Consider the following 27333-nt stretch of genomic DNA (forward strand, 5'->3'; position numbering starts at 1 on the left):
CTAGCCCTTATAACACCTTCGGAGAGTTTTATACATTCAACATTTCTATTATGGACTACGTCACAAAAAGAGTTTATTTGCATATCATTTTATTGGTTTAATTGTATTAATTTTGTTTTGCTTCAAATGGTATATAACATTATTTATATAATAACTTCTGCTTTTAAAAGCTTATTTAATTTCAAATATTCAATCACTTTTAATGTTTGTTGAATAACTCAGTCCATTTGAATAACAAAATTTCTTTATAAAGCTACAGAAAGTATTGCTATTTCTGTTGGCATATTGTGTATTGAAGCCAAATCACTCAAAATGCTCATTTTCTAAAGTTTATTCCCATTTTGTAACTTCAGTTTAAATAAATACACAGGCTTGATATAATTTTCAAGCTGCTTTTGTAGTTCTAGCACTGGAGACTGCCCATCGAGGAGGTGCCAAGTGTCTCCACATTTTCATTATTTCAATTCCCATCTCTTCAGATGTACTGCAATTCTCTTTGATGATTATTTCATGTGTGCTAGTAGATATACAGTCTACTGATAAAACATTTTAAGAGATTTGTTTGATCTATATCTTTTGACACCTCATCCAGGGATAACTGAATATGGTAACTTATACAATGCCATAATAAAATGTCTAGAAACTTTTCTGAAATTTTGGTTGAAACCCATTGTCTCCCTAGCATTACACAGATGCTGTATACACAAAATTCAATAATGTTTTTAATGTAAATATTTCTCACTGAAACCATTTTTCTCAAACAGTAACAATGAAGTTCGATATAGTATTTCAGATGTTATTCCTATTAAAAAAAGATTACAAACAATGTCTTGCAATTCTACTTTGTAAGTACAGACTATTAAAACCCTTACATGAAATAGATGACGTTTCATGAACAGTGATCAAATGTTATTGCCTTATTTTCTAAGTTTAGTAAAATGCTGTTTTCTTATTTCACCGTAAGTTTGAACTGCAATGATATGTTGTACTGACGTATTTTTAGGCCCTCCTAAGTATTCCACAGTTGAAAATGCTCATCTTTAACTAAAAAGCAGGCAGTGCTAAAAATTCTGATGGTATATTCTAAATGCTTTTGTCAATACTGATAAAATTGTCGTTTTAGATTTTAAATGCTTCTTCATGTGAAACTGACTCTGTATATCTTATTAATAACAACACATTCTCCTTACTTGAGCCATGAACTTTAACAAAACATAACTCCTACATGATTAAATATGTAAATGTTTAGCACTTTCAAATTTTAATGATACAACTTTTGAGCACTATTCCCACCTGACAAATATGGCACTAGCAATAATAAGGCAGTCATATTTTTTCATGAAATAATCAAGCTGTTTTCCATTCCATAAATACAAATTATGTTTTATTTTGCATTCACTGTTGCACAGTATCAGAAGATGTTCCAAGCTGCAGTTCATTATTAATATCATTTCTTCTTTGTTCTCCTGCAGATTCAGAAGATTCATGTTTATGATGTTTAAAAGGAATGTTAAGAAATGTATTAAAAGTCTGTCATCTCTCCATTCTTGGTGTTCTATTTAATATTTTATTATAAATTATTAAACTTATAAATATCAAAACTCTGTACAGTATGACTAATTACATAAAAATTATGCACAAAAAATCCCCAAAGTAATTACTAATTACAAAAGAGCATATTAACAGTAAAACCAAAGTAAAAACTAAACTACTTAGATGTAGTAACTGCTACATAATTCATAGATGACGGTAAACTGGTAACTCTTCTAAAGTATAACAGTTCCTATTCTATTCTGTTTATCAACTGATAAGAAAGCCTTTCAACATTTTAATAATTAGTATCACTATATTGGCTTATATTGGCTAAATATCAGCCCTGGATATTAGTCTTAGTTCCTTAATGTCAGCTTCAAATGCATTTTATGAAATACACAGTTAACATATTTTACTGTTTTTCTCAAATCTGTACATTTTATAAAGTAAATAGGCTGACTTTATGCCCAAATTTTGAAATAATATAAATTCCCTGAAATTAAAAATTCATCCAAACTCACATAACTCAAAAACTAACAGGGCAAGTGATTTGTACATTGTACCTATTCTATCGCTAAATGGCCAGAGTCACTTAGTAAAAACAGAGAACGTTCATTATCTTTTTTCAGGATTTTTAATTCAAGATCTTTAGGAAACAAATCCTTCTGGAATGCTTGTTTGTAAGATGACATGTAGACACTCTTCAACTTCATTTGAAACTAGCCACAGTTAAAGCAAAACATGGCAGTAAGGAATTAAGACTCTCTGACTTTCCATCTTTCTTAGGACCATGAAACCTCACCTGTAACTCAGCATCAAGCTTTGTATCAACAAATACTCTATAATTGGTGCTAGCTGGGTTTACAAACAATTTTTTAAAATACCAATTCCCAAAGTACATGTGGAGTAAACACATTTAAGAAGCAAAAGGTACCTAACATTTTTTTTGATGGATACTATTTTTAGTCTACTCTTTTCCATTAAAGTTTATTCAAACTGAATAAATGCTGAACAAATTTCAAGTGACAAAATTACACTGGGGCAGAGTACACAACTATCAACTTTTTCAACAACACAAACTCTGCCCAACAGAATATACACTGTGCTTAAAAATAAAGACCTTACTAAGAGGGGCAAGAAGAATAAATCATAGGTCAAAATTAATTTCCTAAATCCAGAAAATTAACAGGAGGAGGTGACTGTATTCCACTAAAAGGGCCCTTCAAAGAGAAGGGAAGTCATGAATTTAAGAGTCACTGGTACTAACTTGCTCAAATTTGATCGACCAAAAAATGTCTGCAAAAACAATGGCTATGTAGGGAGAGAAAAAGAGGGAGGGAGGAAAAAGCTTTAATTTTATAGTAGGGCCTTGGCTGCATACGTCTTGGTACTAAGGTTATTCAAGCAGCCTTGAAGCTTTTAACTGTTGAGTTAACATACATATAAAAGATATCCCTCAATATTAGGCAGAGCTCTAGGGAAACAGCAGGTAGGTCCTATTTTTACAGGGTAAAGCTGGTAGGCAACACTGACCTCACAGTACACCAGTATATTCTGAAGTTGTGATGGGATACCAAGAAGTGATGGGCTACTAAAAAAAGTATGAGAAAACAGTCTCCCTAACCTGTGAAGCTTCCATGATAAACGAAGAAAGAGTCTCCCAGTATAAATTCTCTATGAGGAAGAATAAATTCTGTAAAATTTTCCTACTGTATGTCCTCTCATCAAAATCTACAGATTGCTCTATAGTTTAAATGATAGGAACTGAATGTGATATATTTAAAACAGATACTACCTTTACAGGAAGCCTTTCCTTAGCAATTTCCTTAGCATTTCTATTTAAGATATTTAAATTATATTTGCTCCACAGATTAAGATAAAAAGAAATGGTAAAACTTGATAAAAAAACAAAACACCTCTTCACATACCTGGCAAATCTGATGACATGCTTGATATTGGCGTGTGGTGGAATGGTACTGAGTAGTCTGTTAATGAAGGCGGAATAGCAGCAGGATCAACCGAAGTCACACTGGGCACCCTTACAGAAGATGGCTGATACATGAGAACCCTGTTTTAAATAGCACGGGAAATTACAAACAATCTGGCTGTTAGTTCACAGGAGAGAAGGGCTGTACCACTGGGCATTGTCAGTCGTTAAGTTCACTAAGTTTCCAAACAACTATACGGCAGCTACTCACTACACAGTACTCCACTCACTCTCCTCTTTCATAACAGTCTTCACTTTAACATGAACACATGTTGGCTCTCAACAGCAGCTGTGACATAAGAGCACAGGTGGGGCTTCCCTGGTAGCGCAGTGGTTGAGAGTCCGCCTGCCGATGCGGGGGACACGGGTTCGTGCCCCGGTCCGGGAAGATCCCACATGCCGCGAAGCGGCTGGGCCCGTGAGCCATGGTCGCTGAGCCTGCGCGTCCGGAGCCTGTGCTCCGCAACGGGAGAGGCCACAGCAGTGAGAGGCATACCGCAAAAAAAAAAAAAAAAAAAAAAGAGCAAGGTGGCGTTAAAACATAATGGACAGTGCTGGAGCAATACATAAAACTTTGATCCACAAACAGGAATATACTCTACATAATGATTTTATTAATGTATATGTAACATGTATGTGAATATTAGTAATTTTATATATAAAGAAATTTAGAAATAAAATAGAAGACTTCTAAGATTCGATTAAAATCAGAGTACCTTTATGAGTGAAGCTACTTACTATAGCTTAAGCATGATTTCTTCCATTCTAATGTGAACTGTATTAATTATTAGCGATCTTATCTGGGAATCACCCAAGCAAAGATAGCCAGTCCTAAAGCCAGCCAGCCTGATAACAACAGGCAGCAATCAGAAATTAGAATAAGACAACTACTCAGGATTTCAGACATAATATCCAGAAATAAAAACACTGGCTACCATGATACCATCTACTCTTCTAAGAGGGCTTACGACTTTGAAATTCGCTGTTCATGCTATGAAAAACACAAATTAAATACACTTAAGATATACTTTATTACTGGTATTTATACATGTACGTATACACACTATATATATAATAATAATAACTTTATAATTTTAAGAAGCAGTATAGTTAAACATATTTTTGAAAAAGTTCAGGAAAAAAGAGAGATGATTTTGCATTCTTCCTACTTAACCTTCATTTTATCTTAGTCCAGGGTAAACAATTAGAAGTTCTCAAGAAAACATCTTGAACATATACAAGAAACTAAGCCATGTTACCGACCCTCTGGCTGATGGTGGCCACCTTTTTGTCCAGCATCTTAGTGAGGCTGCAGTGGTAGCACCTGCTCTCCGAGCTCTGCAATGCCACACAAGGATGACAAGAAAAAGATAGATGCTGGAAAGTCAGCCAAGAAAGACAAAGACCAAAGGCAAAAAATGTGGGACAAGCTCAATAACCTAGTCTTGTTTGACAAAGCCACATAAGACAAACTCTGTAAGAAAGTTCCTGACTATAAGCTTAAAACCCCAGCTGTTGTCTCTGAGAGACTGAAGATTCACAGTTCCCTGGCCAGGGCAGCCCTTCAGGAGCTGCTTAGTAAAGGACCCATTAAACCAGTTTCAAAGCACAGAGTTCAAATAATTTATACCAGAAACACCAAAGGTGGAGATGCCCCAGCTGCCAGTAAAGATGCATAAACAGGTCCCACCACTGTACATTTTGAAAAGTAAAACTTTACTAAACTGAAAAAAAAAAAAAAAAAAAAAAAGGAGGGTGGGGGACGGGGACACAGGGACATTAGGTCATTAGGACATTACGGTCAGCATTCCAAAGCGCTGCCAGTAAACTACCGTGAGCTTATTAAGAGAGGCACAGAGCTCTGTAGCTGGAAGGGACCACTACAAAGATGAAGCACAACTGACAGAAACAGTACAACCATCAAAGTTAGACTGAGATGACAAGTAGGACCTCTAGGTGTCCTTTCCCTTGGTTGAAACTTCCTGTTATTGCTCAGATTATTAAATACTAGTAATAAGAAATGATGACATATTTGGATGACATTCTTCATACTCTAAACAACTGACAAAACTATTTCATAACCTCAATTAAAAATCTCAAACCACTTAAATAATCACCACCTATTTAAACACTGGAGTCCCTCTAAAACCAGTTTCCATTATAACATGAGGCTCTTGTCTAGCTGTTATTCTGTACTATTTGTCAAAAATACAGATGTTGTTGGAAAGGAGGAAAATGAAGTCATCTTGAGAGGACACACATGGCTGTGCTGGCAACTGCTAGTCTCAGAAAAGCAAATAAATAACATAGGTCAGAGTTCAGGAATCTTAAACTGATCCATTTGGGAGGCAAAGGAAATATAACATGCTTGAGACGGTAACATAAGCCTCATATTTCAAAACACATTTTCCAGATGTAGATGAAGATGGACAAAAAGAGCAACCTGCCTCGGTTAGAATCAGAAGGTTTCTTGGCCTCCAGTGTTACCTGTCAACCTAAAACCACAAAGGTAGACTCCAGAGGGGGAAAGAGAAAACCTGAGATGAGCTCAAGTACGTATGTTATATTAAAGCACATCTTTTTCTGGAGGTTTGAAGACATTGGTCCTCTACAAGGATGAAAGTAGACCAAAAAATCACCAAAAGTGTTTTCAAATTACAAATGATCCTACCTCCCACACAGGAATGTGTATCAGAAATTGGGGGGGGGGGGGCTTCCCTGGTGGCGCAGTGGTTGAGAGTCCGCCTGCCGATGCAGGGGACACGGGTTCGTGCCCCGGTCTGGGAAGATCCCACATGCCACGGAGCTGCTAGGCCCGTGAGCCATAGCCACTGAGCCTGCGTGTCTGGAGCCTGTGCTCAGAAACGGGAGAGGCCCGCATACTGCAAAAAAAAAAAAAAAAAAAAAAAAGAAATTGGGGGATGGGAGATGGGGATAAGAAGGAAAATGACAGAGACTTCCCTGGTGGCACAGTGGTTAAGAATCCGCCTGCCAATGCAGAGGACACGGGTTCGAGCCCTGGTCCGGGAAGATCCCACATGCCGCGGAGCAACTAAGCTAATGCACCACAACTACTGAGCCTGCGCTCTAGAGCCCGTGAGCCACAACTACCGAAGCCCGCGTGCCTAGAGCCCATGCTCCGCAACAAAAGAAGCCATCACAAGGAGAAGCCCTCGCACCACAACAAAGAATAGCCCCCGCTCACCGCAACTAGAGAAAGCCTGCGTGCAGCAATCAACACCCAACACAGCCATAAATGAATGAATGAATGAATGAATGAATGAAGACACTGGTATATGTTAGTACTAAGGAGGGGGTTTAAAAAGTGGCTCTGATTATTATGGTTGTTTCACAGTATTAATATCTTAATCATATATATATTTTTTAAGATGCAAGCTTTTGAAGAAGACCTATATGTGTGTGTGTGTGTGTATACATATATATGTATGTGTGTGCATATATATACACACATACAATATACACACATACATACGATTTCATTTATTTTAAAAAGTTCCTACTTAAAGGTACATTTAATCTATCACTTTTTCTCTGACATTGAAAGAAATGAAAAGAAAAATTTCAAGTTTACAAGAAAAAGACAATGACTGCCTTCCTCTTGCTCCCTCTTCTCGTCCTTTGATGTCTCACACTGGAGATTGTCTTTTGTCTTGATCCTGAACTGACCTTTCAACCTGGATCAGATTTATAGAAAACAACAATAAAACTCATTTTCCTACCCTGGCCCCTTTATTTCCATCTGTAGAGGAGTAAGGTCAATGTCCCAATGGACATGTCACCACAGTAACTCTTTTTTTTTTTAGTTCTTTTTTTAACCACAGTAACTCTTAACCACTGCATATCTTCTGTTCTCATAACATGAAACTTTTGAGTGATTAAACAACTATTCCTTGTTTCTCCAACACAAAATGCTGTCACAACACATGAAAATGTCACAACCCACTGACAGTACAAATTATTAAATCAGTATCTAAAATCTCAGCAAACATCACACTATTTAGTGTAGGTTAATTCCTATTACCTGAACCTTGTAACCATTAATACAAATTCAACTTTATATAGAATGGGTGAAATTCGTCATTTGTTAGGATTATCAAATTACCTACTGGTAGAAAGATTTTTGTTGTAATCAGAATCTTCACAAAGACCACATTCAGAAAGGTAAATGATTCTGATGCCTATGCAAAAAAAGATGTATTTATAGATACGGAATAACAGGAACCATGGAGAAATGTAAATGGCTATGTCTGGTGGAATTGTGGGCATGTGATGTTATAAAATAATAAAAACATTTTTTAAAACTTTTAATATTTGTTACTCCCTCCTCACAGGATTGGCAAATACACACACAGGCTTTATGTGTACAATAAGTATGTGTACATATATAAATTTTTATAGCTGTATCCATAGTATCACAGCACAAAGGTAAACTGCTGGCATGCTGCTAGACAGCAAACATTAGTATTCCAGACTGTGTACTAGATCACTGAATTCATCATACTTGGCCCCAACTTACATGTCTGAAAATTCAGTAACTTGAATTTTTATCCATAAACCTGAAATTCACTGGGTGCTCCCCCTTTATGATCATAAAAATATTTTAAAAGATTCAATTTTGCTAATGATTCTTAATCTATTTCTAATCTTTGTTTCCTGTCTTTAGAATACCTCCTCATTAATGACAAAGCAGTCATTCAATTTCCCAGGCATGGGGTAGGGACATAATATTTAAAATTATCTTTTAATTTAGAAAAATAGCAGAGGTTTCCTAAAAGTCTTAGATTAAGGTGCCAATTTCTTCTGACAGGCTATGCAGGGAAAGAGGCTAGAAGAATTACCATCAAAGTGTTAACAGAATGCTTTTTATTTCTTGATGCTTTGAAAAATTGTTTATAAGAATAATTTTTTTCAAAAACAATACCTCTTAAAAAATAACTGCTCACCTGAATTTTAGACTGTAACTTAAAGTAAGTTTTCCTGTTTTTCCTCTATTTCCCATTTGCTTACTATCATTGACCAAGAAGTCCTATGATAAACTTACACCTCAGATGCTGAGGTGTAAGTTTCTAGATGCTGACACAAAAGAGAGGATACGAACAGAATGACCAGGAACAAAAACCAGGAGATAAAAATGTAAGAGTTGGAAGGGATTACAGAAATGATATAACCATAGCCTGAGTCTCCACTGTGACACCTGGACAGGTGGCATCCGCTCTTTCTTAACACAGAAAATGTGATTTTAGCACAAAACATCAACTTTCTTAGTGTTCAGAAAACTCCAACGGAAAGTTTTTCCATGTATCTTTCATCCATTGGACTTAGATCTGCCAAACGTTATAACAAAGAATAAACTTAACCCAGTTCATCAATGACTCCCGTTCAAGAACTACAAGATAACTATAACATATTCTTTTCTCCTGGCTTAACAGCTTCAATCCTTAGACTCATTCATCCGTCAGGCTATGTTTCCACTATTCACCATCCTGTTTCCCTCCTCTGGCTGCTCTCATTAATACCCTTCTTGATGACAGCCCTGACTAAAATCGTCTAAGTGAAAGTTTTCTAGCCTAAAATGGAACAAAACTGGCATGCGCATGTATCCTGGATACTGCTTCGTTTATTAATGCAGTCTAAGAACAAATCAGCTCAAGTGGTGAACCCTTCAAACCATTAAGTGAATTCTGACACTTCAAAGAGTTTCTATCAGGAATGGCCATTAATTTATGGAATGTCACCATCTATTAAAATGACTATATACAGTCATCCCTTGGTATCTACAGGGGATTGGTTCCAAGGACTCTCCCACCCCCCACAGATACCAAAACTCATGGATGCTCAAATCCCTTATATAAAATGGTGTAGTACTTGCATATCCCCCATATACTTTAAATCATCTCTAGATTACCTTATAGTACTTAAAACAATGTAAATGCTATGTAAATAGTTGCTGGCAGCAAAGAGCAAATTTTGCTTTTTGGAACTTAAAAAAAAATTTTCCCCAAGTATTTATGATGATCCATGGTTACCTGAATCCATGGATATAGAGGGCTGACTTCTTGTCCTATGACAAGATCCATTTTATCAATGTATTTCCTAACAATAAAGCATTCTTAGATAAACCCTACTTGGTGGTAATGAATGTCATTTTAATGTATTATTAAATAATTTACTAAGACTGAATTCAGAATTTTCACTGAACTTCCTAACTTCCTGTTTCATAATGGTTCTTCTCTTTTGGCTGTTAATGCGTAAGTCTAGTTTGGGTATTAAGAGTTATGTCAACTTTGTGGAATGAGCTGGGAAGCTGCAATTTACAGACATTTTAAACCAAAATTTTCATGTGTTGCTGGTTTAGTCAAAAGTTTCTACCTTATACTCACAATGTTAGTTTTTATTTTCTTTTTAACCTCGATGAGGAGACTTACATCTATCTCTACGGTAGCTGACCGCAGGTGTGAACTGTCCTGATTCCTCTGCATGTTGAAGTCATTTCAAGATTGTCACCCAATGTACGTGCCACTCCTCCAGTTCTAAGTCCTCATCAAGTATTGGTAAAAATGTGCGAAAGGAACATAGAGGGTAGACCCTTATGGCGAGCCACCAGAGACACCCTCTATGATTACAGTAACTCATGAGTCCATATCACTACGCACAACCCTTCAACCTGGCAGGAAACCATCTAACTATAATACTGTGCAACCTATGTTTTTCCAGCATATTCTAAAGAGTTTCATTAGAGAGTAAAATCTGGAAATACCACATCTAAGTATTCATTCCCATGATTCTCCACTTTAGTAAACATTTCAAAATTACATTTTCATTTTTTATTATTTAAATGCTAGAAGTGCCAAACAAATTGTCTGAAAGGAACAATAAATGATGAGCATACCCCCCAAAAATCCCACTTGAAATACTTATTCCATTTTCTGTTCCACTAAAAAAACAAACAAACAAACAAAAAATACCCTTACTGTGATACGTAAATCACATCTGGAAATATAAGCATTTTAACAGTGAAGAAGGCAGCACAAAATGTTTAATTCTCCTGGTTTCAAAAGTAACTATAAAAAAAGAATGTTTCAAAAGTGCACCGAGAATGTAACTCCACTTGTATAAAATGTCTAGAAAAGGCAAATTTATAGAGATAAAAAGAAGATCAATGGTTGCCTAGATTTGGGGTGTGCATCAGGATTAAGTGCAAATGAACATGAGAGATGTTTACTGGCTGTTCAGAATATTCTACAACTGAATTGTGATGATGACTATACAACCCTATGAATTTACTAAAATCACTGAACTGTGCAATTGAATACTTAAGATGAGAGAATTTCATGGTATATAAATTATACCCCAATAAAGCCATTAGAGAAAAGAAGTGCTATGAGAAGCCAAAAGGTAAGGCTGGCATACTCAAGTTTGAAACAATATGTTCATGGATGTCAAGAGAACCTGCTGCTACTTTCCTGCAGGTTCCAAAATCTCTAAGAAGCACCTATTGCTAAATACTCAAACCTGTCACTCACTATATGTCAGCAACAGCTTCTGCCAGATGACTCATAAATAAACGCTAGACTGCATTTACTAGCCCATATTTTGCCCTGGAGAGGGTGAGAAGGGAAGGCAATCAATTTTTTACTGAGACAATGACCATCTGGTTGACACTGAGGCTGAGCTCTTTCATTATCTTATTGAAACCTGAATTTAATCTTATGAGGTAGGCATTATTTAACCCCATTGTACAGAACAGGAAAAGGAGGCTCAAACAAGTTAAATATTTCAACCAAGATCACAGAATGAGTAAGCAATGGTGTCAAAATTGGAATCTACACTTGTCAGATTCCCAATTCCACACACTCGGCTTCCTCATGTTGGTCTGTGATGCCAAATTTACTCCTTCCAAATAGATTCAAGAAAATAACAAAAAGTATCAAATTTGAAATAAATATTTAGACATGAGAAGATTTCAACTCTCACTTCCCAAAGATGGGAATATATTCTTCATCAAAATTTGCTTTCCTATAAACAACATGCTCACTTGAAAATATTTCAACTGAACAAAAGGCAAATTAAAATAGCCCTATATGGTTATGCAACTCTCAAAGAGACATTTACAAACTTATCCCAAGAACAGTTAGTTCCAAGTGTAATAAACAATAGTGAACTATAAATTAACAAACCCTTTGGTTGGGCTGCTTTGTGTTTCTGACATAAAGATGCATTTCCTTTTGGCAGGAGGGTCTTCCTCTTCATCAGAAGAGCTTTCTATTGTTAGGTCAATGACATCCACTTTCTTCTTGCTTGCCTCATTGGCTACAGTCACTGAACAAGGCTTACTGAGGACACCTGCAGCTGCAAGTAGGGAACAGAGGGGCAAAAAAGTCAAAGGTGTAACACGAGCTCTAACCATAAGAGTTTTAACTGTGTAGCACATCCTGGAGAATACACAGCCAATAAAGCCCATACTCTGTCCCACGGACAGAGACCAACTCTCTAACTCCAGTCATCTGTCTATAAAATGACTGCTTACCTAGAGAGACAGGGTGAGCGCTATGCCTTGTGAGAAGCAAAAGCCTCTTTCAGATGGCACACTCCGCGTTATCTCCCCAGTACTGCAACAGATTTGCACAGATCCTGCACCTCACGCTGTCTCCCTAGGTGAGGACTCATGTTATACACAGACATCCGGAGTTAAGGGGCTGGTCTCTGGCCATGGACAAGAGTATGTAGCTTTACTGGCTGTGTATTCTCACAGACATGCGGTAGGGTTAAGTCAGAATCATACTTCCTATCTAGCAAAGCAGTGGTGCTCACATCAAAGAATATATAAGCTCTGCACCATAAGCAAGAACTTGGTAAAATTTTCACCTTGATAAGTGGAAAAAACCCCAAACATCTCACTTAAGTTACTCAGACATTTAAAGTTTTTCTTACCAGCTATCTACTTAGGTTCTCCTTTCTGCCCACTACAATAGTCTCACATGATATGTTAACTCACCATTTCAAAGAGTGGTGAGTTGACTCACCATTCTACTACAATCTATTTAGTAGAAAATGCATGCTACTTGATAATGGAAAAGCAGCAGCAACTAATTAACTAAATCACTACTTTTCTCAAGGATGAGGAAAACCCTGATCATTCCACCCATAGGTTCAGTAACAATCACAGGAGAATGATTAATATTGACATAAATCCTTTACTTTTTCCTCTCTTCTTACTCTGAATGCCTATTATTCATTACATTATTAGAATGTTAAATATAGTCAGCACAAAACTCAAATGCAGTGACTGGACTATGCCAGATAAAAAGAAACTAAGTTCACCTATCAGTTTCAATTTCTCAAACAGCCTTTATTTTCCCCACTCAGGGTAGACAGCACAGGGAGTTGAAGGTTGAGTATAATTCCTAGGTAACCAAGGCAAGAGTCAAATTTCTTCCCACAAGGCAATGGAAACAATTAGTTCACTTCTTTACCAACTAACCTATGACCATCTTCCCCCACCCTCCATTAATGGATGATACAGCCTCTCTAACCACACCTCCACCTGGGGTTCCTCCAACAGGTGCTCTAAAAATAATTCTGAGGGACCTCCTTGGCAGTCCAGTGGTTAAGACTCCGTGCTCCCAATGTAGGGGACATGGGTTCGATCCCTGGTCAGGGAACTAAGATCCCGCATGCTGCACAGTGTGCAAAATAAATAAATAATTTTTTATAATTTTTAAAATGAAAAGTTCCAAATAAGTGTCCATAGAAATGTCACTTATAATTTTTCATGTTGTAACAAGCACCATATATTAAAATGATTTTAAAGAACACAAGTAACAAATGTTGGAGAGGATGTGGAAAAAAGGGAACTCTTGTGCACTGTTGGTAGGAATGTAAACTGGTGCAGCCACAGTGGAAAACAATATGGCAGTTTCTTAAAACATTAAAAATATAACTACCATATATGACCCAGCAATTCCACTCCTGGGTATATATCCAAAGAAAACCAAAAACACTAATTCGAAAAGATACATGCACCCCCAATGTTCATAGCAGCATTATTTACAAATGCCAAGATATGGAAGCAACCTAAGTGTCAACAGATGAATGGATAAAGACAGTGTGGTATATATATGTATTAATATATACAATGGAATATTACTCAGCCATAAAAAAGAACAAAATTTTGCCAGTTGCAGGAACATGACTGGACTTGGAGAGCATTATGCTAAGTGAAATAAGTCAGACAGAGAAAGACAAATACTATATGATATGACTTATATGTGGAATCTTAAAAATATAACACACTAATGAATATAACAAAAAAGAAGCAGACTCACAGAGACAGAGAACAAACTAGTGGTGACAAGTGGGGAGAGTGAAGAGGGGAGGGGCATTATTACAGGGGTGGCGAAGCAGGAGATACAAACTATTAGCTATAGGATAAGCTACAGGATGTGTTGTATGACACAGGAAATATAGCCAATATCTTACAATAACTATAAATGGCGTATAACCTTTAAAAATTGTGAGTCACTACACTGTACACCTATAACTTCCATAATATTGTAGAGCAACTATACTTCAATAAAAAATAATAAAATGATTTAGGTGATTGTTTTATTTACTTTATATATGAAAAATATACTATGAAAAAACTGATTATAATGTGGTATAAACTTTAGCACACTTAAGAATAAAAATCATTTGGGAGAAATTACATATGTAATAGATGATCAAAAGATAAAGTGAGCAAACTGAGCTCCAAATGGTAGCTCTAATGGCCAAAGTTAACGCTAACGATAACATCACACAGGTCTCATCGTTTTGCTCTCTGCTGCCATTCTGCACATACTTTCTATTTTTGTACATGGTTGGCTGGATACTTTCATAGCTTCTTTCTTCGGTCTCATTGGGCACCAAGAACCATCTTCTTGGAATTTGATCTCATCCACATCAGAACAGTCATTGAGAATTTCCATAAAAAGCCTATAAACCAAGTAAGAAGTACAGAAATGGAATCAAATGGCTCTGTTCAAAGGTGAAATAAAGTAATACATTTTACCTTGGAGACAAAAGTAATGCTTTTTCTTTGTTTTGGCCCTAGGCTTTAGCTGTTTAACGGGCAACAGAAGAGTTAAGTGACTTACTGAATATCATCTTAAAAATCAGTGATTAAACAGAAATAGACACCTGGAACCTTCTTGCAGGGATTGGCAGTAAAGAAACCACCCTCAGGGACTTCCCTGGTGGTCCAGTGCTGGTAAGTCCGCCTTCCGATACAGGGGACACGGGTTCCATCCCTGGTTGGGGAGCTAAGAGCCACATGCTGCGGGCAACTAGGCCTGTGCACCACAACTACTGAGATTGCACACCTCAACAAGAGAGCCCACGTGCCACCAACTACAGAGTCCATGTACCCTGGAGCCCACACACCACAACTAGAGACAGAAAACGTGCACTCCACAACTAGAGAGAAGCCCATGCACCGCAAAAAAAAAAAAAAAAAAAAAAGATCCCACATGCCACAACAAAGACCCAATGCAGCCAAAAAAAAAAAAAAAACTATTGGGTTCACAGCTTCCGGGAAGATAGAGGAAGAGTAAGACACAGAGATCACCTTCCTCCCCGCAGATACACCAGAAATACATCTACACGTGGAGCAACTCCTACAGAACACCTACTGAACGCTGGCAGAAGACCTCAGACCTCCCAAAAGGCAAGAAACCCCACCACCACCACCACGTACCTGGGTAGGGAAAAAGAAAAAAGAATAAACAGAGACAAAAGGATAGGGACGGGACCTGCACCAGTGGGAGGGAGCTGTGAAGGAGGAAAGGTTTCCACACACTAGGAAGCCCCTTTGCGGGCGGAGACTGCGGGTGGCAGAGGGGGAAAGCTTCGGAGCCGTGGAGGAGAGCGCAGCCACAGGGGTGCGGAGGGCAAAGCAGAGAGATTCCTGCACAGATGATCGGTGCCGACGGGCACTCACCAGCCCAACCGGCACTCACCAGCCCAAGAGGCTTGTCTGCTCACCTGCCGGGGCAGGCGGGGCTGGGGGCTGAGGCTCCGGGCTTCGGTCTGAGCTCTGGGAGAGGACTGGGGTTGGCGGCGGCGTGAACACAGCCTGAAGGGGTTAGTGCACCATGGCTAGCCGGGAGGGAGTCCGGGAAAAGTCTGGAGCTGCCAAAGAAGCAAGAGACTTTTTCTTCCCTCTTTGTTTCCTGGTGCTCCAGATGAGGGGATTAAGAGCGCTGCTTAAAGGAGCTCCAGAGACGGGCGCGAGCCGCGGCTATCAGCGCGGACCCCAGAAACGGGCATGAGACACTAAGGCTGCTACTGCTGCCACCAAGAAGCCTGTGTGCGAGCACAGGTCACTATCCACGCCCCCCTTCCGGGGAGCCTGTGCAGCCCGCCACTGCCAGGGTCCCGTGATCTAGGGACAAATCCCCCGGGAGGACGCATAGTGCGCCACAGGCTGATGCAACGTCACGCCGGCCTCTGCCGCCACAGGCTCGCCACACACTCCGTGCCCCTCCCTCCCCCCGGCCTGAGTGAGCCAGAGCCCCTGAATCGGCTCCTTTAACCGAGTCCTGTCTGAGTGAAGATAAGACGCCTCCAGCAACCTACATGCAGAGGCGGGGCCAAATCCAAAGCTGAACCCTGGGAGCTGTGAGAACAAACAGAAAGGGAAATCTCTCCCAGCAGCCTCAGAAGGGCGTATTAAAGCTCCACAATCAACTAGATGTACCCTGCATCTGTGGAATACATGAATAGACAACAAATCATCCCAAATTGAGGAGGTGGACTTTGAGAGCAAGATTTATGATTTTTTCCCCTTTTCCTCTTTTTGTGAGTGTGTATGTGTATGCTTCTGTGTGATATTTTGTCTGTAAAGCTTTGCTTCCACCATTTGTCCAAGGGTTCTATCCATCCGTTTGTTTTTAATTTTTTTCTTAATAATTACTTTTTATTTTAATAACTTTATTTTATTTTACTTTATCTTCGTTCTTTCTTTCCTTCCTTCCCTCCTTTAGACAACGAATCATCCCAAATTGAGGTGGACTTTGAGAGCAAGATTTATGATTTCTTCCGCTTTTCCTATTTTTGTGAGTATGTATGTGTATGCTTCTGTATGAGATTTTGTCTGTATACTTTTGCTTCCACCATTTGTCCTAGGGTTCTATCCGTCCCTTTTTTTTCCTCTTAATAATTATTTTTTTATTTTAATAACTTTATTATATTTTATCTTATTTTATTTTACTTTATCTTCTTTCTTTTTTTCCTTCCTTCCTTCCCTCCCTCCTTTCTTTCTTTCTCTCTCTCTCTCTCTCTTTCTCTTCCTTTCTTTCTTTCTACTTTTTCTCCCTTTTATTCTGAGCCATGTGGATGAAAGGCTCTTGGTGCTGCAGCCAGGAGTCAGTGCTGTGCCTCTGAGGTGGGAGAGCCAACTTCAGGACACTGGTCCACAAGAGACCTCCCAGCTCCACATAGTATCAAACAGCGAAAACCTCCCAGAGATATCCATCTCAACACCAGCACCCAGCTTCACTCAACGACCAGCAAGCTACAGTGCTGGTCATCCTATGCCAAACAACTAGCAAGACAGGAACACAACCCCATCCATTAGCAGAGGGGCTGCCTAAAATCATAATAAGTCCACAGACACCCCAAAACACACCACCAGACGTGGACCTGCCCACCAGAAAGACAAGATCCAGCCTCATCCACCAGAACACAGGCACTAGTCCCCTCCACCAGGAAGCCTACACAACCCACTGAACCAACCTTAGCCACTGGGGACAGACACCAAAAACAACAGGAACTACGAACCTGCAGCCTGCAAAAAGGAGACCCCAAATACAGTAAGATAAGCAAAATGAGAAGACAGAAAAACACACAGCAGATGAAGGAGCAAGAAAAAACCCCACCAGACCTAACAAATGAAGAGGAAATAGGCAGTCTACCTGAAAAAGAATTCAGAATAATGATAGTAAAGATGATCCAAAATCGTGGAAATAGAATAGACAAAATGCAAGAAACATTTAACAAGGACCTAGAAGAACTAAAGGTGAAACAAACAACAGTGACCAACACAATAAATGAAATGAAAAATACTCTAGATGGGATCAATAGCAGAATAACTGAGGCAGAAGAACGGATAAGTGACCTGGAAGATAAAATAGTGGAAATAACTACTGCAGAGCAGAATAAAGAAAAAAGAATCAAAGGAACTGAGGACAGTCTCAGAGACCTCTGGGACATTAAACGCACCAACATTCGAATTATAGGGGTTCCAGAGGAAGAGAAAAAGAAAGGGGCTGAGAAAATATTTGAAGAGATTATAGTTGAAAACTTCCCTTATATGGGAAAGAAAAGAGTTAATCAAGTCCAGGAAGCACAGAGAGTCCCATACAGGATAAATCCAAGGAGAAATACGCCAAGACACATATTAATCAAACTGTCAAAAATTAAATACAAAGAAAACATATTAAAAGCAGCAAGGGAAAAATAACACACAAGGGAATCCCCATAAGGTTAACAGCTGATCTGTAGCAGAAACTCTGCAAGCCAGAAGGGACTGGCAGGACATATTTAAAGTGATGAAGGAGAAAAACCTACAACCAAGATTACTCTACCCAGCAAGGATCTCATTCAGATTTGATGGAGAAATTAAAACCTTTACAGACAAGCAAAAGCTGAGAGAGTTCAGCACCACCAAACCAGCTCTACAACAACTGCTAAAGGAACTTCTCTAGGCAAGAAACACAAGAGAAGGAAAAGACGTACAATAATGAACCCAAAACAATTAAGAAAATGGGAATAGGAACATACGTATCGATAATTACCTTAAATGTAAATGGACTAAATGCTCCCACCAAAAGACACAGATTGGCTGAATGGATACAAAAACAAGACCCATATATTTGCTGTCTAAAAGAGACCCACTTCAGACCTAGAGACACATACAGACTGAAAGTAAGGGGATGGAAAAAGATATTTCATGCAAATGGAGATCAAAAGAAAGCTGGAGTAGCAATTCTCATATCAGACAAAATAGACTTTAAAATAAAGACTATTAGAAGAAACAAAGAAAGACACTACATAATGATCAAGGGATCAATCCAAGAAGAAGATATAACAATTGTAAATATTTATGCACCCAACATAGGAGCACCTCAATACATAAGGCAAATACTAACAGCCATAAAAGCAGAAATCAACAGTAACACATTCATAGTAGGGGACTTTAACACCCCACTTTCACCCATGGACAGATCATCCAAAATGAAAATAAATAAGGAAACACAAGCTTTAAATGACACATTAAACAAGATGGACTTAACTTGATATTTATAGGCCACTCCATCCAAAAACAACAGAATACACATTTTTCTCAAGTGCTCATGGAACATTCTCCAGGAGAGATCATATCTTGGGTCACAATATCAAGCCTTGGTAAATTTAAGAAAACTGAAATTGTATCAAGTATCTTTTCCAACCACAACACCATGAGACTAGATATTACAGGAAAAGATCTGTAAAATATACAAACACATGGAGGCTAAACAATACACTACTTAATAATGAAGTGATCACTGAAGAAATCAAAGAGGAAATAAAAAAATACCTAGAAACAAATGACAATGGAGACACAATGACCCAAAATCTATGGGATGCAGCAAAAGCAGTTCTAAGGGGGAAGTTTATAGCAATACAAGCCCACCTTAAGAAGCAGGAAACATCTCGAATAAACAATCTAACCTTGCACCTCAAGCAATTAGAGAAAGAAGAACATAAAAACCCCAAAGCTAGCAAAAGGAAAGAAATCATAAAAATCAGATCAGAAATAAATGAAAAAGAAATGAAGGAAACAATAGCAAAGATCAATAAAACTGAAAGCTGGTTCTTTGAGAAGATAAACAAAATAGGTAAACCACTAGCCAGACTCATCAAGAAAAAAAGGGAGAAGACTCAAATCAATAGAATTAGAAATGAAAAAGTGGAAGTAACAACTGACACTGCAGAAATACAAAGGATCAGGAGAGATTACTACAAGCAACTCTATGCCAATAAAATGGACAATCTGGAAGAAATGGACAAATTCTTAGAAATGCACAGCCTGCCAAGACTGAATCAGGAAGAAATAGAAAATATGAACAGACCAATCACAAGCACTGAAATTGAAACTGTGATTAAAAATCTTCCAACAAACGAAAGCCCAGGACCAGATGGCTTCACAGGCGAATTTTATCAAACATTTAGAGAAGAGCTAACACCTATCCTTCTCAAACTCTTCCAAAATATAGCAGAGGGAGGAACACTCCCAAATTCCTTCTACGAGGCCACCATCACCTTGATACCAAAACCAGACAAGGGTGTCACAAAGAAAGAAAACTACAGGCCAATATCACTGATGAACATAGATGCAAAAATCCTCAACAAAATAGTAGCAAACAGAATCCAACAGCACATTAAAAGGATCATACACCATGATCAAGTGGGGTTTATCCCAGGAATGCAAGGATTCTTCAATATACGCAAATCTATCAATGTGATAAACCATATTAACAAACTGAAGGAGAAAAACCATATGATCATCTCAATAGATGCAGAGAAAGCTTTTGACAAAATTCAACACCCATTTATGATAAAAACCCTGCAGAAAGTAGGCATAGAGGGAACTTTCCTCAACATAATAAAGGCCATACATGACAAGCCCACAGCCAACATCGTCCTCAATGGTGAAAAACTGAAAGCATTTCCACTAAGATCAGGAACAAGACAAGGTTGCCTACCCTCACCACTCTTATTCAACATAGTTTTGGAGTTTTAGCCACAGCAATCAGAGAAGAAAAGGAAATAAAAGGAATCCAAATCAGAAAAGAAGTAAAGCTGTCACTGTTTGCTGATGACATGATACTATACATAGAGAATCCTAAAGATGCTACCAGAAAACTACTAGAGCTAATCAATGAATCTGGTAAAGTAGCAGGATATAAAATTAATGCACAGAAATCTCTGGCATTCCTATATACCAATGATGAAAAATCTGAAAGTGAAATCAAGAAAACACTCCCATTTACCACTGCAACAAAAAGAATTAAATATCTAGGAATAAACCTACCTAAGGAGACAAAAGACCTGTATGCAGAAAATTATAAGACACTGATGAAAGAAATTAAAGATGAAACAGATGGAGAGATATACCATATTCTTGGATTGGAAGAATCAACATTGTGAAAATGACTCTACTACCCAAAGCAATCTACAGATTCAATGCAATCCCTATCAAATTACCACTGGCATTTTTCACAGAACTAGCACAAAAAATTTCACAATTTGTATGGAAACACAAAAGACCCTGAATAGCCAGAGCAATCTTGAGAACGAAAAACGGAGCTGGAGGAATCAGGCTCCCTGACTTCAGACTATACTACAAAGCTACAGTAATCAAGACAGTATGGTACTGGCACAAAAACAGAAAGATCAGTGGAACAGGATAGAAAGTCCAGAGATAAACCCACGCATATATGGACACCTTATCTTTGATAAAGGAGGCTTGCCACAACTAGAGAGAGCCCTCGCACAGAAACAAAGACCCAACCCAGCCAAAAATAAATATAAATAAATAAATAAATTTTGGGGAAAAAAAAGACATTTGTAAAAACTTTACCACAAAGAAAATTCTAGGCCCAAATGTCTTCACTAGGAAATGCTACCAAATATTTGAGGATTCATGATACCACTACTTCCCGCTCCCTATATAAGGCCAGCATTACTCTGATACTAAAAACAGACAAAGACAAAACAAGAAAACAACAGACCACTATCTCTCATGAACTTTAGCAAAACAAACCCAACAATAAATATAAAAGATAACAAATCATGACCAAGTGGGATCCATCTCCAGAATGAAAGGTTGTTTAATATTTGAAAGTCAATCAATGCAAATCATCATGTCAACAGACTAGTCAGTTCAAGACAGCAGGACAAAGATGTAAAAGGCATCCAGATTAAAAAGGACAAAGTAAGACTGTCTTTATTTCTAAAATATTACTGCCTGTACAGAATATCCTATGTTCTATAACAATGCTATTCGAACTACAAGACGCATTTAGTAAGGTTTCAAGATAGAACATACAAAAATCAACTATATTTCTATATAATACAACTAAAAATATAAAAAACAATACCACATGAGAAATATGAAACAATGGGATAAATCTGACATAAAGCATACAAGACCTATATACTGAAAACCACCAAACATACTGAAACCTAATTAACTAAATAGATATATATCATGTTCATGGATCAGAAGACTAAATATTGTGAACTCACCCTTAACTTATCTATAGATTCAACATTATACAAATCAAAAACCCAGATTTGTTTTCTAATTGACAAGCTGATTCTAAAATATGCAATGAAATGCAAAATATGTACAATTGTCAAAATAATTTTGAAAAAGAATGAAGTTAGAAGTCCCACATTACCCTGATTTCCAGACAGTGCAGTACTGACATAAATATAGACAAATCAATGGAACAAAGTTCAGAGATAAATCCACATATATATGGCCGACTGATTTTTGAAAAGAAGGTGCAAAGGCAATTCAATGAGGAAAATACAATCTTTTCACCAATGTGGCAGAACAACTCCATGACTGTTTGCCAAAAACAAAAATGAAGCTAAAACCCTGCTTCTTATCTCACACCATATACAAAAATTAACTTGAAGTAGATAACAGATCTAAGTATAAAATTAAACTACAGAACTTCTAAAGCAAGCAAGGAGAAAATTTTTCTGACCTTAGGTTAGGAAAAAATGTCTTAATATGATATCAAAAGCACAGTACATAAAAGAAAGCCTTGATAAACTGGCCTTAATCCAAGAACTTTTTCTCTTTGAAAGACACTATTAAGAGACTGAAAAGAGGAAATGGCAGAAAACATTAGCAAACTACAGATCTGATAACGGACTTACATCCATAATATATAAAGAACTATCAAAACTCAGTAATATGAAAAACAAACAACCCAGCTGAAAAATGGGCAAAAGTTTAAGCAGTCACTTCACCAAAGATGACACACAGATGGCAAATAAACACACAAGAAGATGCTCAATACAGTCATAACGGAAATGCAAATCAAATCCACAATGGGGTACCACCATATACCACTAGAATGTCTAAAATTTAAAAAACTAACCATACCAAACGTTGATGAGAATGTGGAGCAACTGGAACTCTCATATACTGCTAGTGGGAATATAAAAGAGTACAACCACTTTGGAAAACAGTTTGGTAATTTATTAAAAAATTAAGCATACACCTAGTATGTGACCAGGGATTCCACTCGTAAGTACTTACCCCAGGTAAATTAAAACATCAGGCCACACAGAGACCTAGACATGAATGTTCTTAGCAGCTTTATTTGCAAGAACCCCAAACCAGAAGGAACGCATAAACAAGTGAATTGATAAACTGTGGGATATCTGTACAATGGAATGCTATTCAGGAATAAAAATGAAAAAACTATTGGTACATGCAGCAACGTGGACAAATCTCAAAGCAAGCATACTGAATAAAAATAAGCTAGACAAAGGAAGCAGACACTTTATGATTCTATTCATACAAAATTCTAGAAAATCCAAAACAATCTGTAGCAGCAGAAAGCATACCAGTGTTTGACTGAGGATACAGTGAAAGAAAGAGATTAGGAAGATACATGAGAAAACTTTAGGTAGGACAGATATATTCATTATCTTATTATAATGATATTACAGGTGTATACTGGGTCAAAATGTACCAAACTGTACACTTTAAATATGGGCAGTTCTTATATCTCGATAAAACTGATAAAAACAAATAAGGAAAAATGCTACCTTCATTAGAATATGTAATACTTTAAATATGTATTTTCCCTAATTATATGAAAAACATAATTCCAATCAAAATCCAAACAGGATTTCTTTGTGTAATTTAAGGATGCTTTTATTCAAGTGAATATGGCAAACTGTAATAAGTCAAGAAAATTCTGAAACATAGGCCTAAGAGATATTAATGAATAACAGAAATCCAATAATTAAAATAGTTTTGTACTGGCCAATACTTTGATCAATGGCACAAATACCAGTTCAGAAATGACACTTGAGTACAAAAAATGTTTTAAATGATGGAGGCAGTGCCTTAAGCCCATGGGAGAGATTACTCATTAAGTGTTGGTGAGATTACTGACCAACCTTCAGGTGGAAGGGTGGAGTAATGGGATCACCTATTCGCTACCCTAAAGTTTCTCCCCTATCCCCAATTTTTTCACATAGTTCCATTCTTTACCTTCATAGCGCTTAACACAATATGCAGTTCTTTACTGTCTCCCACTCTGGAAGTGCTCTGTTTACCATTTTAGATCTAGTATCTGACACACAGCCAGTATTTAATAAGTATTATATTGAATGAATTCGTGAAGGAATGCATGATGGAATAAAGAACTGCATGAATGGAAGGGGAAAAAAAAATGAAATCTTAAAAGTACCTGACAAAAAAACAAGTGAATGCTCATATAAAATCTCTGGGACTTTCTAAAACACATTAAAGACAGAAAACCAAAATGAAGAGACAGACTTGATGGAATAAAAATTTAAAGTTTCTGAATGAGAAAAATGTCACAATACAATCAGAAGGCAAACTGGGAAAATATATTTAGCACATGTAAACAGAGAAATTAATATCCTCAGTATATAATGAGCATTTATAAGTCAGTAAGAAAAAGATGAACCACAAAGGAAAAAAAACATTAAGTGACAATTCATAAAAAGTATTATAACAACCAATATAAGGATGAAGATAATAATTGATAATTATTGATAACTGATAATTCTTACAATAAATAAAAATCAAAACAATAAGATATCTTTTCAACTAGAAAACTAGTAAAGGCATTTTAAAAATAAGATTTAATATGATAAGCTTGGTAAGAAGACTGAGAAGTGGGCTTCCAATACACTACTGGCAGGAGAGTGAAATGACAACTAGGAGCGTAAAATCGTTTACTCCTCCTGGGAGGCATCTTGGTAATAAATAGTAAAAGTCTTAAAATTATATATTCTCTTTTATTCAGCATTTCAATTTCTAAGAGCTTAAGGAAAAAAACCCTGTCTAAACGAGCAAACAAAAGCTTCAAAAATGTTCATATCACAAGGTAAAACAGAAAGAGTGGCAACCATGTAGGCTATAATATTGGGTTGGCCAAAAAGTTCGTTTGGGTTTTTCCGTAAGATCTTATGGAACTTTTTGGCCAACCCAAGAGGAAAGAAAACAAACAAGCAAACAAACCAAAAAAACCGCTTAAATGATTAGTAATGTACCCACAATGGAACATCAAGTATCTAGGAAACATACCCTAAAATATTAATGGGCAAAGGGACATGACATATGCAACTTAATTCTCAAATGGTTCAAAAGGTTTCTGAAAATAGTAATCTCTTTCTCTCTATATACACACATGCACACACCAAAAATACCTACACATTAAAAGGGAATGTGACAAAACAAATATGGCAGAATGTTAACAACTAACACATTGTGCTACTGTGCAACTTCTTGCTAAGTTTGAAATTATTTCAAAGTAAGTTAAAAAGTAAAAGTTTACAGAGGAAAAAGTCCCATCACTCTTCATTGTCTCATTCCTCTCTACAGTAATACTCTTTTCAAACTGAAAAAAATGCTGAAGTATCTTTAAAGATCTAGGATATTTTTCACTCTACAGAGTGAAAATCATGATGTATATACACATCATTATGCAAAGAGTGATTTCAATCTTTTTAATACATCAATAACAAAATCATCACCATAGGGTGGGATGTTGATGATTTTATTTTAATCTTTTCATTAACTGTATTTCCTAAATGTTAATAGGGGTGCATGGATGATATATGCAATTTTTTTAAACAGTGTTACAGGAAAAAAAGGGTACCTCATTTACTAATAATTAGTTTATATCATTTTCCTTAATTCTGACATATGCAATATGACATGAGAGATAATGCTTAAGAGTTTGGGCTCCAGAGTCAGAAAAACCTGGAAGTGAATTCTAGTTTTAAACTTAACAGCTGCATAACACAACTCTATCTACCCTACCACTTGCTCTGCGGTTTTACACAGACCTGGTTGCTCTTCAAGAAGTTCTAGGTAAGCAAAATGACATCACTAAGTGGATTTTACCCTTTCCTATGGACAATGAAATATGATCATGAAAAGCAAAAATAAAAGGAAACTACTCACCCTCTTGTCCCCAACACAAAGAATATTATAAAGATAAAAGGGCCACTAACTACAGTTTAGAAATAAGATTAAGTATAATTATTATGTTGGGATACACTTACCCATCTAAAATTAGACTTTCATAGGCAGCTTTTTTGTCACACACAGGACAAATCCAGGTGGGCTTCTTCTCATTCATTTGTAGATAAAGGGCAGCATCAAAGCACTGTAGATGTGTACAAGTCACTGCACGGCATGGGATTGTCAGCCTCATTTTTCCTAACTATAGGACAGGGAAGACAACATGGGAAATCATTTCAGAAAAGAGAACAAAGCCTCAAAAGTCATAAAAATGTGAAGAAGTCATACGAGACTAACAAAATGAAAAAGAAACGAAACTAAAACCAGTATTTATTTCCATCAAGATTGCTATATATTTTATTTGTATTCACTGAAGGACGTATAATTTTTAAAAGACCATCTCACTTTCTGAAAGTAGGTAAAACTTGTAAATTCACAGGTAGGAAAAGATATATATACAATGAAAACATGTCTCTTTCTCATCTCTTCCCCTATTTAGAGAGAACCACTGTTATCCATCTCTTGCATGTCCTTTCACAGATGTTCTATGCATAATCAAATGTGTATTTTAAAAAACATATCCCCAGATACGGTGGTGTGCAATTCACACAATTCTGTACTTACATTTAAACTGTCTCCAATCTCATCACGACAAATAATACTGCAATAAATAGCTATGGGATAAATTCCTAAAAGTAAACTTTTTGAGTCAAAGAAAAAGTGTATGATTTTTGTCACAATGACAAACTATCTTCCACAGAGGTTACCTACTGATTTACACATATACATGTATTAATGTGCTTGGTTCCCCTCGACCTTGTCAATATAGCGCTATTGAATCCTTTGACCGCTGCCAATCTGATAGGTGAAAAGTACCCCATTGTAGTTTTGGAATACACTTCTCTTATTATAAGTGAAGTTGAACTGCTGCTGCTGCTTTTTTTTCCTTTTTTTTTTTTTTTACTTCTAAGGGTCATTTGTGTTTCCAAGAACTGTCTATTAACAACCTTTTCTCATTTTCCACTTGGTTATTTATCTTTGGTTACCTATATTAATCAGCCTCATGTATGTGATATGAATTGCAAATACATTTTTATATACTTTTTTTCACTTTTGTATAAGCGCATATGTTGATGTTTCAATATACTCTTATAACCTAGTACTCTGTTCAATTCTTATTCCAGTTGGTAGAGGAATACCAACATCAAGACATATACAGCATCCAGATTAGATCAGATCAAGTTTTTCTGTAGAGCCTTTTGAATCTCCCTGTATACTCCCTTTATAGAAAAGATCTCAGTTTATAACCAGCTCTCTTGTTCTGATAGAAAATCTGTTTCTCCGACTACACTCTAAGCCCCACAAGGTCTATGTCACTGTTCACCAGTGTAATCCAAGTGTCACAACACAGTACCAAGCACGCAGCCTATGCTCAGTATTTGTCAGCCAGATGGTAGAA

General features: G+C 37.0%; 1 protein-coding gene and 1 pseudogene across 16 annotated transcripts in view; one reads left to right on the forward strand and one right to left on the reverse strand.

The window, feature by feature from the left end:
- Window positions 1-27333, reverse strand: part of PIAS2 (protein inhibitor of activated STAT 2) — a 103079-nt gene that overhangs the window by 10848 nt on the left and 64898 nt on the right. For 8 of the 16 annotated variants that reach the window (XM_019937000.3, XM_019936993.3, XM_073790692.1 and 5 more), the window contains 4 exons: window positions 25916-26076; window positions 14382-14515; window positions 11719-11890; window positions 3462-3601 (listed from right to left, as the gene is read on the reverse strand). In XM_019937000.3, the coding sequence (XP_019792559.1) occupies window positions 3462-3601; window positions 11719-11890; window positions 14382-14515; window positions 25916-26076 (607 nt within the window). Of the gene's footprint in view, window positions 1-1293; window positions 1467-3461; window positions 3974-4532; window positions 7216-11718; window positions 11891-14381; window positions 14516-25915; window positions 26077-27333 lie in introns of those variants that run through there. The other 8 variants (XR_012325388.1, XR_012325389.1, XR_012325390.1 and 5 more) reach the window with 4 other exon arrangements.
- Window positions 4849-5199, forward strand: LOC117307699 (small ribosomal subunit protein eS25 pseudogene; annotated as a pseudogene).

This window comes from Tursiops truncatus, chromosome 13 (genome assembly GCF_011762595.2).
Source record: "Tursiops truncatus isolate mTurTru1 chromosome 13, mTurTru1.mat.Y, whole genome shotgun sequence".
NCBI lineage: Eukaryota > Metazoa > Chordata > Mammalia > Artiodactyla > Delphinidae > Tursiops > Tursiops truncatus.